Raw genomic sequence first — 12,463 nt, forward strand, 5'->3', positions numbered from 1 at the left:
AAACCCCATGTCTTCTGATACTTCGCAGCCTCTGACATGGTTTAGTTGTCTCTAATCATTAAAAAAAAAAAATTATTTATTTATTTATTTTCAATCATTAGCTGGGACTAAATTAAGGTTAGGCTTATGGCAACCACAAATAGAACATCAAGAACAATTCATGGTCTGGAAACATTTCTTTCAAGAAGTACAGTGAGTGAAAGGTTTTTCAAACAATTTTCCAGGGCAAAAATAATAACAGGAGATACACAAATAGAAATGGAAAACAAAAGTGCGTCTCTATATTTGGCTCCATTTTCTGGTAGATAATTTTTAGTGAGCTCTGCTAAAGTCTAGATACTACCATTAAGCCAAAAGCCCCAATCCATGTGACAAAGTACTTGGACCTGGCTGTGGCTGAAGAATGTGAATGAGATTAAATTGGTCATTTAAAGAAATCCCCAATATTCCAGCAGTTTTTAACCCTTGACATCTATTGATAATTTCACAGGATGTAAGGTCATACTAAAAGAACTGAAAAATTAATGGCCTCGGGAAGGATTTTTGGATTCAATTTAGAAGAACAAATTGAAGTATTTGTTTTTTTTAAAAAAAAAGAAATATAGGAGAGGAATTACATCTGGTTTTTGAAAACTGGGTTGCTGATTCCTTCTTCTAGGAGGAAAAGAAATGAAAACAACTTATTTCCAATTAAATTGCTAGGTCAAGTGGTAACTCTCTGTATAGGCTCTTGAATCACTCTGTCACTTTTGATAAAGTTCTCATAATCAAATGGTGTTTACTAGTATATGAAACTAAAAATGAATCCTGTGCAGATTGAATTAAAAAAACCACGTTAAGCAAACCTTCCTACAGAGGGCATAGGCACCTGGCTCATGCACACACACACACACACACACACACACACTCTCACACACACGTAAACTTAACACAAAACACATACTCTCCACTCAACTATCACACATTGACATGTGGAGGAAAATATGGGTAAACAGGACTCTCAAAAACTTTTAAGAGACATATCAACTTCGAATGGGTTATTTAGGACTTGCTGAGTTGCTCAGAAAGCTAAGGCAATAAAGCCTACTTCCAAATATGAAATTACTTTCAATTCGTGTTTAGTTGCTAGATGAGTAGAGATAAATGATAAGCTATTGCTGTTTTCCTGATCTATTTTCAAAGCCCATTACAAAAATAAACCATTGTGTTCTCTAACAGTTCTAAAAACAGTCTGAATGATAATTTTTCTTGTGTGATGAAAAAAAAAGAAAGAAAGAAATAGATATCCATATTTAGTAAAATCTTGCTTTCAGTTACATTCGGAAAAAAAAGTACAGTCCAGTTCTCCTTGGTGGAAATCTTCAGTCTATTGCTCATTCTCTTTAGATTTAAAAAAGTCTATAAAAATAATGATTGAATTAAGCATTCAGGTGACTTCTCTGTGAGGTTATCTGCAAGCACAAGACTCTACTGTCATGTTAGGATATACTTTAAGCACCACGTTCTTATTCTCATCAAAGAATAAGATACTGAGTGAGGACATCTTTTCCGGCACACAGCAAGGCTCAGGAATCCCAGGGACGACTCCCACAGCTCTCACTATACTCTGGATGGTAGCATGATTTGATGGCTTCAAAGACTGGAAAAACAAATGTGAAACGGACATATATATTAGATGGAACTGCTTTTCTACTCCTTATCCCCTCATTACATGAAATGCTTCCATCATGAATTGATTTCAAATATTTAATAGTTGTCTTACAACCGTTACACGTTCAGCCCAATCTCAGATCCCACCACCACCAAAATGGTTCTCATTTATTACGTGCCTGCTACACGCCAGGCATGGTACACGTTGTATCTCAAATCCTTATGACAAAATTGCCATTTCTTACATTTTATAGGTAAGGAAACAGACTCAAAAGGCTTAAATGACATGTCTAACACCAAATAGCTAGTAAGTGACAGAGTAAAGGATTTGAACCCAGGTCTCTCATTAAAAATAATTTAATTACAAAAAAATTTTTACTGTACTTAGAACTAATCTGGGAGACTAATACATTCCAGGATGTTTTCATTAACAGGATATTGTTGAAAATGATCTGTTCTTGGCCCTGTGTTAGTCATAACCAAAGCCAAACCTTTTGCCATCGAGTACATTCTGACTCATAGCGGCCCAACAGGACAGAGCAGAACTGCCCCATAGGGTTTCCAAGGAGTGGCTGGTGGATTCAGCCATGCTCTTAACCACTGAACCACCATGTCTCCATGTTAATCATAAAGCACCGTGCTAATAGAGATAGTTGAATACTATTGTTATAATGATATTTATATTTTGTTGTTAAAAAATCAAATAGGTCAGAGGGACAATGATTTGTTTAACAGTTGCCAAGAGATGAACTGGGTGGTGATTGTTCCACTATGTAATTACTCAACTCAGAAGTCCAAACTGGGATTAAGAAGCCCACACCATTGACCACTGGGGGTCACTATTGCTCCACGGGTTCAGACCTAAACTCAGTAGAGTTTTGTGTTCTAAGAGTGGGCCACATCTCCTGGGAAGAGCCTAGAAGGGCCCAAGGTTATCCAATGGATGTCGGAAGTATGACCATAGAAGCCTGGGTAAAATCTCTTCCCTGAGAAAATGCCAACTGGGACCATTAACATCTATGTGAAACACATGGTTTTACTTAAAGAGCTCTATACAGCTCTACTCTATCTATAAGCATTGTAAGCCCAGAATGTTCAGGTATTACCAAAGTGATAAGAACAATTTATTCATGAGAGATGCCACATGTTTCAATGTCAGTTTTCTCATCAAGATCTCCTTCAGGCAGGTGAAATCAGTTTTGTTTAAAGCACGCTGGGAAACAGAAGCTTGGTAACTTGCCTGAGATCACACATGAATTTAGTAGTAGGATGTCGGCCAAAACTCTGGCTTTTCAGTTTCAGGATTTTCAGCCATAATTGTCATAGCTCAGAGGCACTGCTGCCCCAGTGAATTGGCATTTTTACTTTATACTCCTAAACCCCCAGCATGGGAAACTGGAAAAAGTTAAAAGGTTAAGTGGCCATACAAGCCAAGGGAGAAGAAAAGAATATAGAAGCTGGCACATTGTAAAAGGAGCCCCAGTGGTGCAGTGGTTAAGAGATCAGCTGCTAACCAAAAGACCAGCAGTTCGAATCCTCCCAGGTGCTCCTTGGAAACCCTATGAGGCAGTTCCATTCTGTCCTCTAGGGTCACTAAGAGTTGGAATCGACTCTATGGCAACAGGTTTTTCTTTTTTTTTTTTAAATACTGTAAGAAATGTGGAATTCTTCTTGGCAAAAAAAAAAGGGGAGGGGGAATCTGATTTCTCTCATCATATCTTTCAGTTTTAGTGAAAACAATTTATACGTAAGTCCTCAACTTTATTCTTAATAGGCAGAAATCATTAAAAATTAATCTTAGTGACTGACAGCTATTTTTACTTTTTTCTAGAGACTTCATATGCTAAAAATAGCTAACTTTCAATTAACTTTGTAAAGCACAGCATTTTTCCCTTACGCAAGGAAGTCTGTTCTATTTCTTTTACATATCATGTGTCCTATATCGCCAATAAAATATGTGTAATTGACACAAACCACAATCAGAATGGGACCCTTGGTGGCACAGTGGTTAAAAGCTCAGGCTGCTAACCAAAAGGCTGGCAGTTCGAATCCATCAGCCACTCCTTAGAAACTCTATGGGGCAGTTCTTCTCTGTCCCATCGGGTAGTTATGAATTGGAATTGACTTCATAGTGATGGGTTTGGCTTTTTTTTTTGGCAGTCAGTATTGTACAACAGAGCCCAATAACCGGCTCGTAATTTTATCAGAATCCCTGGGTGGTGCAAATGGTTACGTACTGGGCCACTAACCAAAAGTTTGGAGGTTTGAACCCAGAAGCGCCTTGGAAGAAACGCCTGGAGATGGCTTCCAAAAGGTCGCAACCAAAAAAACCCTATGGAGTGAAGTTCTACTCTGAAACGTATTAGGGTCACCGTGAGTTGGAATTGACTTGATGGCAACTGCTTTGTTTTTTGTTTTATCGGTATAGTTAATTTCTAAAGAAAATTTTTGCAGCCATTCACTTTTCTCTATTGATTTAATTCTTAAGACTCACTAATCCAAACAGCTTAGCTTAAAGCCAGAAAGAATTTTGGAAATCATAGGTTTTATAGCATTATTTTTTATAACATTAAATTCTATACAAAGTGGATCTGCGTAACTAGATGAAACCACAAGTGATGTGTACTGCCATGCATTGCCAGTAAATCGGCTGCAAAAGACCTCTTTAAAGTGTTGAAAAGCAAAGATGTCACCCTGAGGACTAAGGTGCGCCTGACCCAAGCCATGGGGTTTTCAGTCACCTCATATGCATGTGAAAGCTGGTCAATGAATAAGGAAGACCGAAGAAGAACTGATGCCTTTGAATTGTGGTGCTGGAGAAGAATGTTGAATACACCATAGACTGCCAAAAGAAGGAACAAATCTGTCTTGGAAGTAGTACATCCAGAATCCTCTTAGAAGCAAGGGTGATGAGGCTACGTCTCACATACTTTGGACATGTTATCAGGAGGCACCAGTCCCTGGGGAAGGACATCATGCTTGGTAAAGTAGAGGGTCAGAGAAAAAAGGAAGACCCTCAATGAGATGGATTGACACAGTGGCTGCAACAATGGGCTCAAGTATAACAATGATTGTGAAGATGGCTCAGGACTGGGCAGTGTTTCCTTCTGTTGTACTTGGGGTAGCTATGAGTAGGAACCCACTCAACAGCACCTAACAAAAACAACATGGCCAGTTTCCCAGTGCCTAGAACTGTGTATACTCTAAAAAAAATACTCTAGGTACTGAAAAAACACTTGCAGAATAATGAAACACTTTAAGAAATAGCGTAGCCTCCATTTTACCTATTTCTGTGAAAATAATTCTCCATCAACAAAAATAAAAGGCTCTGTTCAAAATGACCCAGTGTAGATACGGAAAATATTCATGGTGTTTCCTAGGAAAATTCCTGTCCTCTTTCTTTTTTTTTTTTTTTTAAGCTCCAACTCACAAATGGTAGAATCAGAAACTATGAGTAGTCTCTGGTGGCCTTCATAGAATACAGGCACAAGCCCTTGATTCTGGGGTGGTATGTCTTATCGCGGACCTCTCAGTTTTCCAGGGAGTTCCCCCCGTACCCTTTTTTTTTCCTCACTGTGGAATTCTCTGATCAAGCTGACGTTACCAGAAATAATGTCATGCACAAAAAAATCTGTGGATTATTTGCTGGTTTGAAGCATACTGCCAGTCCATAATTGACCTTTTTTTTTTTTTTCTGTACCAACCCTGTCACTTAGTACTCTCTTTTTTTTTACATAGGTTAACGAATACATCAATCACAAATGCAAACCTGTGTTAGTTCCCTCACCAGTCTCTCTTTTTAAAGAGGGCGAAACATGACTTCAACATCAGCTTAGGTAATTTTCTGCTGAGGTAATTCAGTATATTAAGGTCCCTGGGTGGTGCAAACAGTGTGTGCTTGTCTACTAACCAGAAGTGGGCGGTCTGAACTCACCCAGTGGTGCTACAGAAGAAAGGCCTGGCAATCTTCCTCCATACAGATTATAGTCAAGAAAACCCTATGGAGCAGTTCTACTCTGTAACACATGGGGATATCGTGAGTCAGAATCAGCTTGAGGGCGACAGGTTTTTTTTTTGTTGTTTCAATTCAATATATCATGACGCAGTTTTTTTTAAGAGTGCCTCTTCATGACCAGAGATTGGAATTGGAAATTAATTGGAAGTGTATCATGTTGAATTTATAAAGATGAATTTCTGCTTTAAATAGGATATTTGGTTCAAAGTATTTAGATTCTTTGCTGCAAAATTCTGTGCCTTTGCTATTCCTAGCTTTTGCACCATCCCTTGCAAAAATAACTTCATTCCTTTAAATCCTTGTTGGTTCTCTTGGATCTCCGTCAGCAACAATGGCTGCATCATTTTCATCCGAAATCTCTGTTTTTCATCTCTGCCCAGGTGGCGAGGGGAGGCAAAGGCATAGAGCTTGGCTGTGGTTAGACAGGTATTTTTCATCTCACGGCAGAATTCCAGGGATCTCTCCTGGGAGAAGAGATTGGCCGTAAGTGCTAGAAATCAGAAAAATCCAAACTGCCGTGTCTGTGAATGAAATCTACAGCGGTCAGGCCCACACCTGCCAAGCTGTGTCTGATGTCCTCAAGTTAAATTTGATTACAAATGCATTAGCAGGGGAGAGTATGTCATCATCTAAGAACTTTCATTCCTGACCTGGTCCACGGGGCTTTGCTCCACACTATTCCAGTTCAGTCCACATGGGTGTGATAGCCCAGAAACTATCTAATTGAAATCAGTGAAAGGGCAAAGCCTGGAATTTGGGAAAGGCAGAACACAGCTGTTCTGAATTACAGAACAGGTTGTCGACTTTTGCAGACCAAGAGCCCGACCATATAGAGCAGGCTTTCGCTCAGGAGGCCAAAGGAAAGCAGGGCCAACAGAGAAGTCTAGCCTGGGACAACTTTTCTCTAGGGCAAAATGTGTATCTAAAGGTTGAAAGTTCTTTGGCGCCTCAATTATTCCACATGTGTTTGTGCTGATCTGGTCAAAGACCTTTATTTTCCTCTCTTGCTTGGACTATATTTTTATTTAAATAGTTATTCTGTTTACTATATTGGACACCGTACCAATAACAAAGATGTTTATTAATTACTTCTAATATAGTAGCTTCATATGGCTTCATATTTCTCAGCTTTTTAGTTACTGTACCACTTGAAAGACACAAAACTGGAAGGCTTAAGGAGAACCACTAGAAAGCTTTAAAGGTTAAGGAGATCCACACAAGGTGATGAGAGACTAAGAGAACTCCATGTAACAGCCAAGCTTCCACTCTCAACTTGGCAAAAGGCAATCTGAAGCTCAGAGAGAAAACTCCACGCTTAACCCTGTTATGTCTCCCTGGAGTTCTGATGCCATTCCAACTTTTGACAAATATTATGATGAGTTCAGTTGCTGCAACTGATGCACTCCTGATTCTGTTACTTCCCAAAGAAAGATTACTGGAAGAGCTCACGGGCTGTCGATCCCTCAGGGAGAATCCTATTTTAGGTTCTCTGATGTTTGAAAAAGGACCAGGAACAGTTAGAAAACTATTATTGCCTTACGACTTTTATTCTCTTGATCCCTTTCCTTATACAGTCTTTCTTCAACCTCCTACATTTAATTTCTATTCTGTTCAACCTCAACCACAGCCATTAATAAAAATGTCAATAGCAAATATCTGAGTGCTGCCTATGGGCCAGGTGCTCTGCTATCTCAATTTCTTTTTATACTGTTTCTATTATGTATATATTATTATTTTTATTATATATCATTGTACCCTATTTTTAAAGATGAGAAAATGGACATCCAGAGAGTTTGAGTAATTTCCCTGAGGATCTATAGCTGGTAAGTAGTGGAACCAAGATTCATGCCAAAAGGATCTGACTTTCCGTCTTCACTATCCAAAGAGTGGTTTGTGGACCAGCAGGATCAGCATCGCCTAAGAGCTTGCTAGATATGCAGAATCTCAGGCTCTATCCCTCTGACCCACTGGATCAGAACCTACATATTAACAAAATCCCAGGCACTCTGCGAGCACGTTAACGTTTAGGAAGCCCTGCTGTGACTGATAAGTACACCTAATCATTCTGTTGCACTAACATACACTTCTCCTTAAAACTCTGCCATCCTTGACTTATTCTTCATCAATATTTACATTGCTCCTCTTCAGATGACTGAGAATCATGGTGAAGCTCTACCAAAGCAACGGCAAGATTTTGTAATAGTAAAAGCAGATGGAACCAACAGGAGTTAGGAAGGCCAAGTTGAGAAGATGGGGCTAAGTATGGAGGGGTGAAGACCAGGCCTGTTCTCCAGAGTTAGGGGCTGAAAAGCAAACTGACTATCTCCACATTATCATGGCTCCCTGAGCTGGGAAACGAGTCAGGAGGGAAGAGAAAAACTCCTTCCCCAGGCTACTGTGAAGAAATTACCATTTATGAGAATAAGAAATATTATTTGGAAAATTCAAGAGATTCACTTAAAATCAGTCATCCTGGGTTAGAGACAGATTTTGAATCCATTCCTGCCTTTCAATGCCATAAAGGCAAGCTGCACTGTAAAATACAGCTACATCACTGCTTGTTACATCGAGCATCTTTGTTGTGTGTGCATTTTTACATTTTAGCCCAGCCTGAAGAAGTTTTGTTTGATAAATGAAATGACCTTTATGAATATTTAGGCAAGACAAGGGTCTTTATATAATAATTGTCCTGTTGCCGGTTGCCATGGAGTCAACTCCAAAGCATGGCGACCCATGTGTGTGGGAGTAGAACTGTGCTCCACAGAGTTTTCAATGGCTGTTTTTTTCAGAAGTAGATCTTCAGGCCTTTCTTCTGAGGTGATTTTGCTTAGACTCAAACTACCAACCTTCTGGTTAGCAGCCAAGCATGTTAACCAATTGCACACTCAGGGACTCCTATGAAATTGTAAATGTATACAGTATTTGCTTTGTGTCTGGGTTTACAAAACATGAATCTGCAAAAATCCTTAAAAAAGCAGTATCTTAGAAAATGTAGAAAGCTCATCCCTCTGAAAAAATTTAACAAGAAAATGAGATATCATTCAATTTCCTGGCCCCATGGCTGACCCAGCCTTGTGAAGTTGGCCCTGTGCTGTCTGTGTGTGTAATGTTTAACATCTCAATGGTCATAGTGCTGGGACATGAAAATGCTACTTTAGAGACCTATAAGCCGAAGTTTTTCACTCACTGAGGCAAAGGGTTTTTTTTTTTTTCCTTCTAATATCATACAGCAGGAAAAACTGACTTACTTTAATTTTTGCAAAAAAACTCTATTCTTCCTCTGAATTCCACTTCTCGAGCCACTTTTCATTGTATAACAGAGATTCAAGCTGTTACAAGCTGAGAATGGAAGTACAGCTATAAGCTTAACTGAAGGTGGGAGGGCACCACTCTGTTTTGCTAACTCTAAATTCAAAAAGAACAGCCACTTGGACTAACTGTGCAAGATAAAGGTGGGGGCCAGAGAGGCTGCTGAAAACATGTATGTCGGGATACTAGGACTGATGCGATAAGGTATAGTCCCTATTGATTTTGGGAGAGACACAGGCAAGCTCTGACAGGTTGAAATAGATTTTGGAAGAAGTTTGCCAAATGCTATTTTGCCTTCCTTTTAGATGCTTATCAGGAAAGCAAACTAAACCAGCAACTGGCAGGGCTCATGTGGCCAGTTTACCTGCCCCACCCCCAATCCTGACCTCCCTGGGGACAACTCATCTCACAGGAGACTTCATGAAAACATATTCTGCATCAGGGCATTAATTCGATTAGCTCTTCCTGTGGCTCCTCTGATGTGCCCTTGTTCCCTGAACATCTCCTCAAAGGTCAGCCTTCCACTACCCAGGCCTTGCTCCATGTGGCAGGCAGGGATTTACACATGACCACACAGCTGAATATGCACTATGTTTGGAAGTAATGCAAAAAACATATTTTCCACATACATTTTCCCTCATATCCTTCTTCATATCAATACTGACTTCATTTTACTTTAACAACCATTAATGAAAAACAAATCAAACATAACCGTATCACCTATTACTACACTTTAGAATGCAGTAAAAAAAAAGGGAACAGATAGATTTTGTAGATTGAAAACACAAACTTACACATACGTGGACACATACATCTGAGACAGCGTTTTTCTACCCTATGGAAATAGGAAGTGATTAAAGGACGAAGAACGACTGATACCTTTGGCATGGGGAACTGGCATGCTCCAGAGCAATAATAGGCATCAAATGACTTGGGAGAGATAATCCATTCACTCCAGCCAATATCCGCAAAGTCGACTTTGAGGTATCGCCTAGCACAATTTCGAGGTTCAATCCATTGCTTTCTTCTTGCCTTCTTCAGGGTCTGCTCATCAAACTGGAGCGTTTGGCTTTTCTGGTGAGGTCCCTTCCTCTGTTTCTTTTTGGTCTTACTCTTCTCATGGGGCTGAATCTGAAGGGTCTTATAAGGCTTTCTTTCCTGCCAGACACCATCTTCCTTATACTGATATTCTGCCCCAGGAAGCTCATTATTCTGCAGAGGCAGCAGGATCCCGGTGGAACGTTTCTTCCTCCGTTCTATGGAAAGGGCAGCCCTGATGTGGGAATCCAGTCCGGGCAAAGCCCTGGTGGGGAAATTCCGGTGTCCCTGTAAGCTTGATACCACACTCTCCGGCTCAGAAATGGCAGCATCATTGGCATACACCAAGATATAAGGCTCGGGAAAGGGTGACATCTTCTTTGGCAGCTGGTGTCCTCCAGAGGTAATGTTAATTCCTATGAGGAACTCCTCATTTTTCCTGGCCTTCCTCAGGAGCCGAGTGATGTCTTTAGACAGCCAAGTCATGGTGTCTCCATGAGGCTTGGCTACATTTACAGAAAGACGACCCAGGAGTCGACTTTGGTTTCTGTTGGATTGGAGGATCCATGTGGAGAGATCAATCTGAACGTGTTTCCTCTGAGCGTGATGTGAGCATCCTTGGGTTGTTGGACAACTCAGGCTGATGTTCATTAGCTCTCCAGTGTAGAAATACAATGCGGCAGACAAAATGTTTTCAGACTTGGTTAGAGAAGTCAGGTTGAAAACATGCAGTCCCTTGGTTTCAAGAGTTCCTAGGAGGGGGAAAAAAAGGCAGGTAAACAGGAGTAATTTTAAAAGCCAGAAAAAGATCAAAGCAAAGATCAGTCATTTTTACTAATTTGCTCTTTCCTTTATGAAACACCATGAATCTGTTGAAGTTGTAACACAGTAGTAAGCTTAGGAGTGTGAGAGATGAGAGCTCTGGCTTTTAATTCTTCGTCTATCAAGACCTGAATCAATCTTGCGAAGTACTATCATAGGTTCTCTCCTGACACAATGTATAGCCTACTTTTATAAGCACAGGGTTTGAAATTAGACTCACCTTGATTCAAGGCCTAGGTCAATCACTTATTACCTACATACCTTTAAGCAAGGTAGTGTCCTCATTTATGAAATGCGGATAATATATATTTCCGTGGTGGCAAAGTGGTTAAGAGCTTGGCTGCTAACCAAAAGATTGGCAGTTCAAATCCACAAGCTGCTCCTTGGAAATCCTATGGGGCAGTTCTACTTTGTCTTACAGGGTCGCCATGAATTGGAATTGACTCGATGCAACTTTTTTTTTTTTTGGTTAATGTCATTAGAATTAAATGAAGTATGTGTAAAGCAGTTTACAAAGAGTCCATAAATGTTTCCTAAGCACAAATTATTATTATTAGTGCTAGTATCCATTTTATTATAGGAACTATACTTTCTATCTGCCTTACAAGGTTTAGGGTGCAGGATGAGGGTGGGTAAGCAAGATAATATGTCTCAGTATTTTGTGCTCCCCTGAAAAAACGAGCCACATGTTCAAAGTTTCATTTAAAAAAAAAATGCTGCTGTGGAACTTGTCTGAAGATTATGACATTCCATGATTTTGAGGTGAGCTTTTTCAATATAACAAGGATTACAAACAAGTTGTTAATCTTCAATAAACAAAGATTATTGAAGCTGACCAATTATATTTTCCATTGTATAGATCCAGAAATGAGAGCGAGTAAGAGAAGATTTATTAGACAGAGGCAGTAAGGTAGAGGTTGGTTCCAGCTCCTAAGATCCCCTCATGAGTTAGTAATAAGGCTGAAGCGAGAACTCAAGCAGCCTCAGTCCTGGGATCAGTCACCCGAGCCCAAGCCCTCCTCCGTGCACTTGTTCCATATACATATTTGCTTCAGAAACACACACGCAATCATGAAATTATGTTCTTGATCAAAAACATATTTCAGAAAAAACAAAAAATTTTTATAAAGATGCAGAAACTTAAAATGAGTTCACTGAGTCCTTAAGCACAAGGGAAGTGCAACGGGAAACATATTTTACTCATCTTTAACATTGTATGAAGGAAAAGGAGGAAACTGCCATTTGTGCACATTCGTGTAATCCATGACACGAGGATAATATTTTACAGACTTTTATAACAGAGCTATGGCATCAGGGTTGTTCTGAGACTTGAGCCCTAATTCATACCAGTCACCCTAGCATATACTTTTACCCAAATGTTGTATAGCAGGTGGAAGGTTAAAATGGGAGAAAAAGAAGTCACTCTGTTCTAAGCATGTGGCAATCGAATTGTTGCCAAACAAACATATTGGCAGAGAATAAAGGAACTTTGAGGGATAGGGGTGGCAGTGTCTTAATGGATAAACCAGTCCTGCCCCTTTCCCCCACATTTTACTTCAAAATATTTCTTTCTTTCAAACATGTTCCTAGACACCTTGTGACCTACTGTTAACTAGCCCCCATCCCTGT

The 12,463-nt window shown here is 39.8% G+C and overlaps 1 protein-coding gene across 1 annotated transcript in view; it reads right to left on the reverse strand.

Annotated features, from left to right (window-relative positions):
* Positions 1-1,122: 1,122 nt before the first annotated feature.
* The window catches only part of BMP3 (bone morphogenetic protein 3), a 37,777-nt gene continuing 26,436 nt past the window's right edge, over positions 1,123-12,463 (reverse strand). Inside the window, exons 2-3 of the mRNA XM_003414128.3 lie at positions 9,854-10,764; positions 1,123-1,639 (exon numbers count right to left, since the gene is read on the reverse strand). Coding sequence (XP_003414176.2) covers positions 1,448-1,639; positions 9,854-10,764 — 1,103 coding nt within the window. The 3' untranslated portion in view covers positions 1,123-1,447. The remainder of the gene's footprint in view (positions 1,640-9,853; positions 10,765-12,463) is intronic.

This window comes from Loxodonta africana, chromosome 5 (genome assembly GCF_030014295.1).
Source record: "Loxodonta africana isolate mLoxAfr1 chromosome 5, mLoxAfr1.hap2, whole genome shotgun sequence".
Taxonomy (NCBI): Eukaryota; Metazoa; Chordata; class Mammalia; order Proboscidea; family Elephantidae; genus Loxodonta; species Loxodonta africana.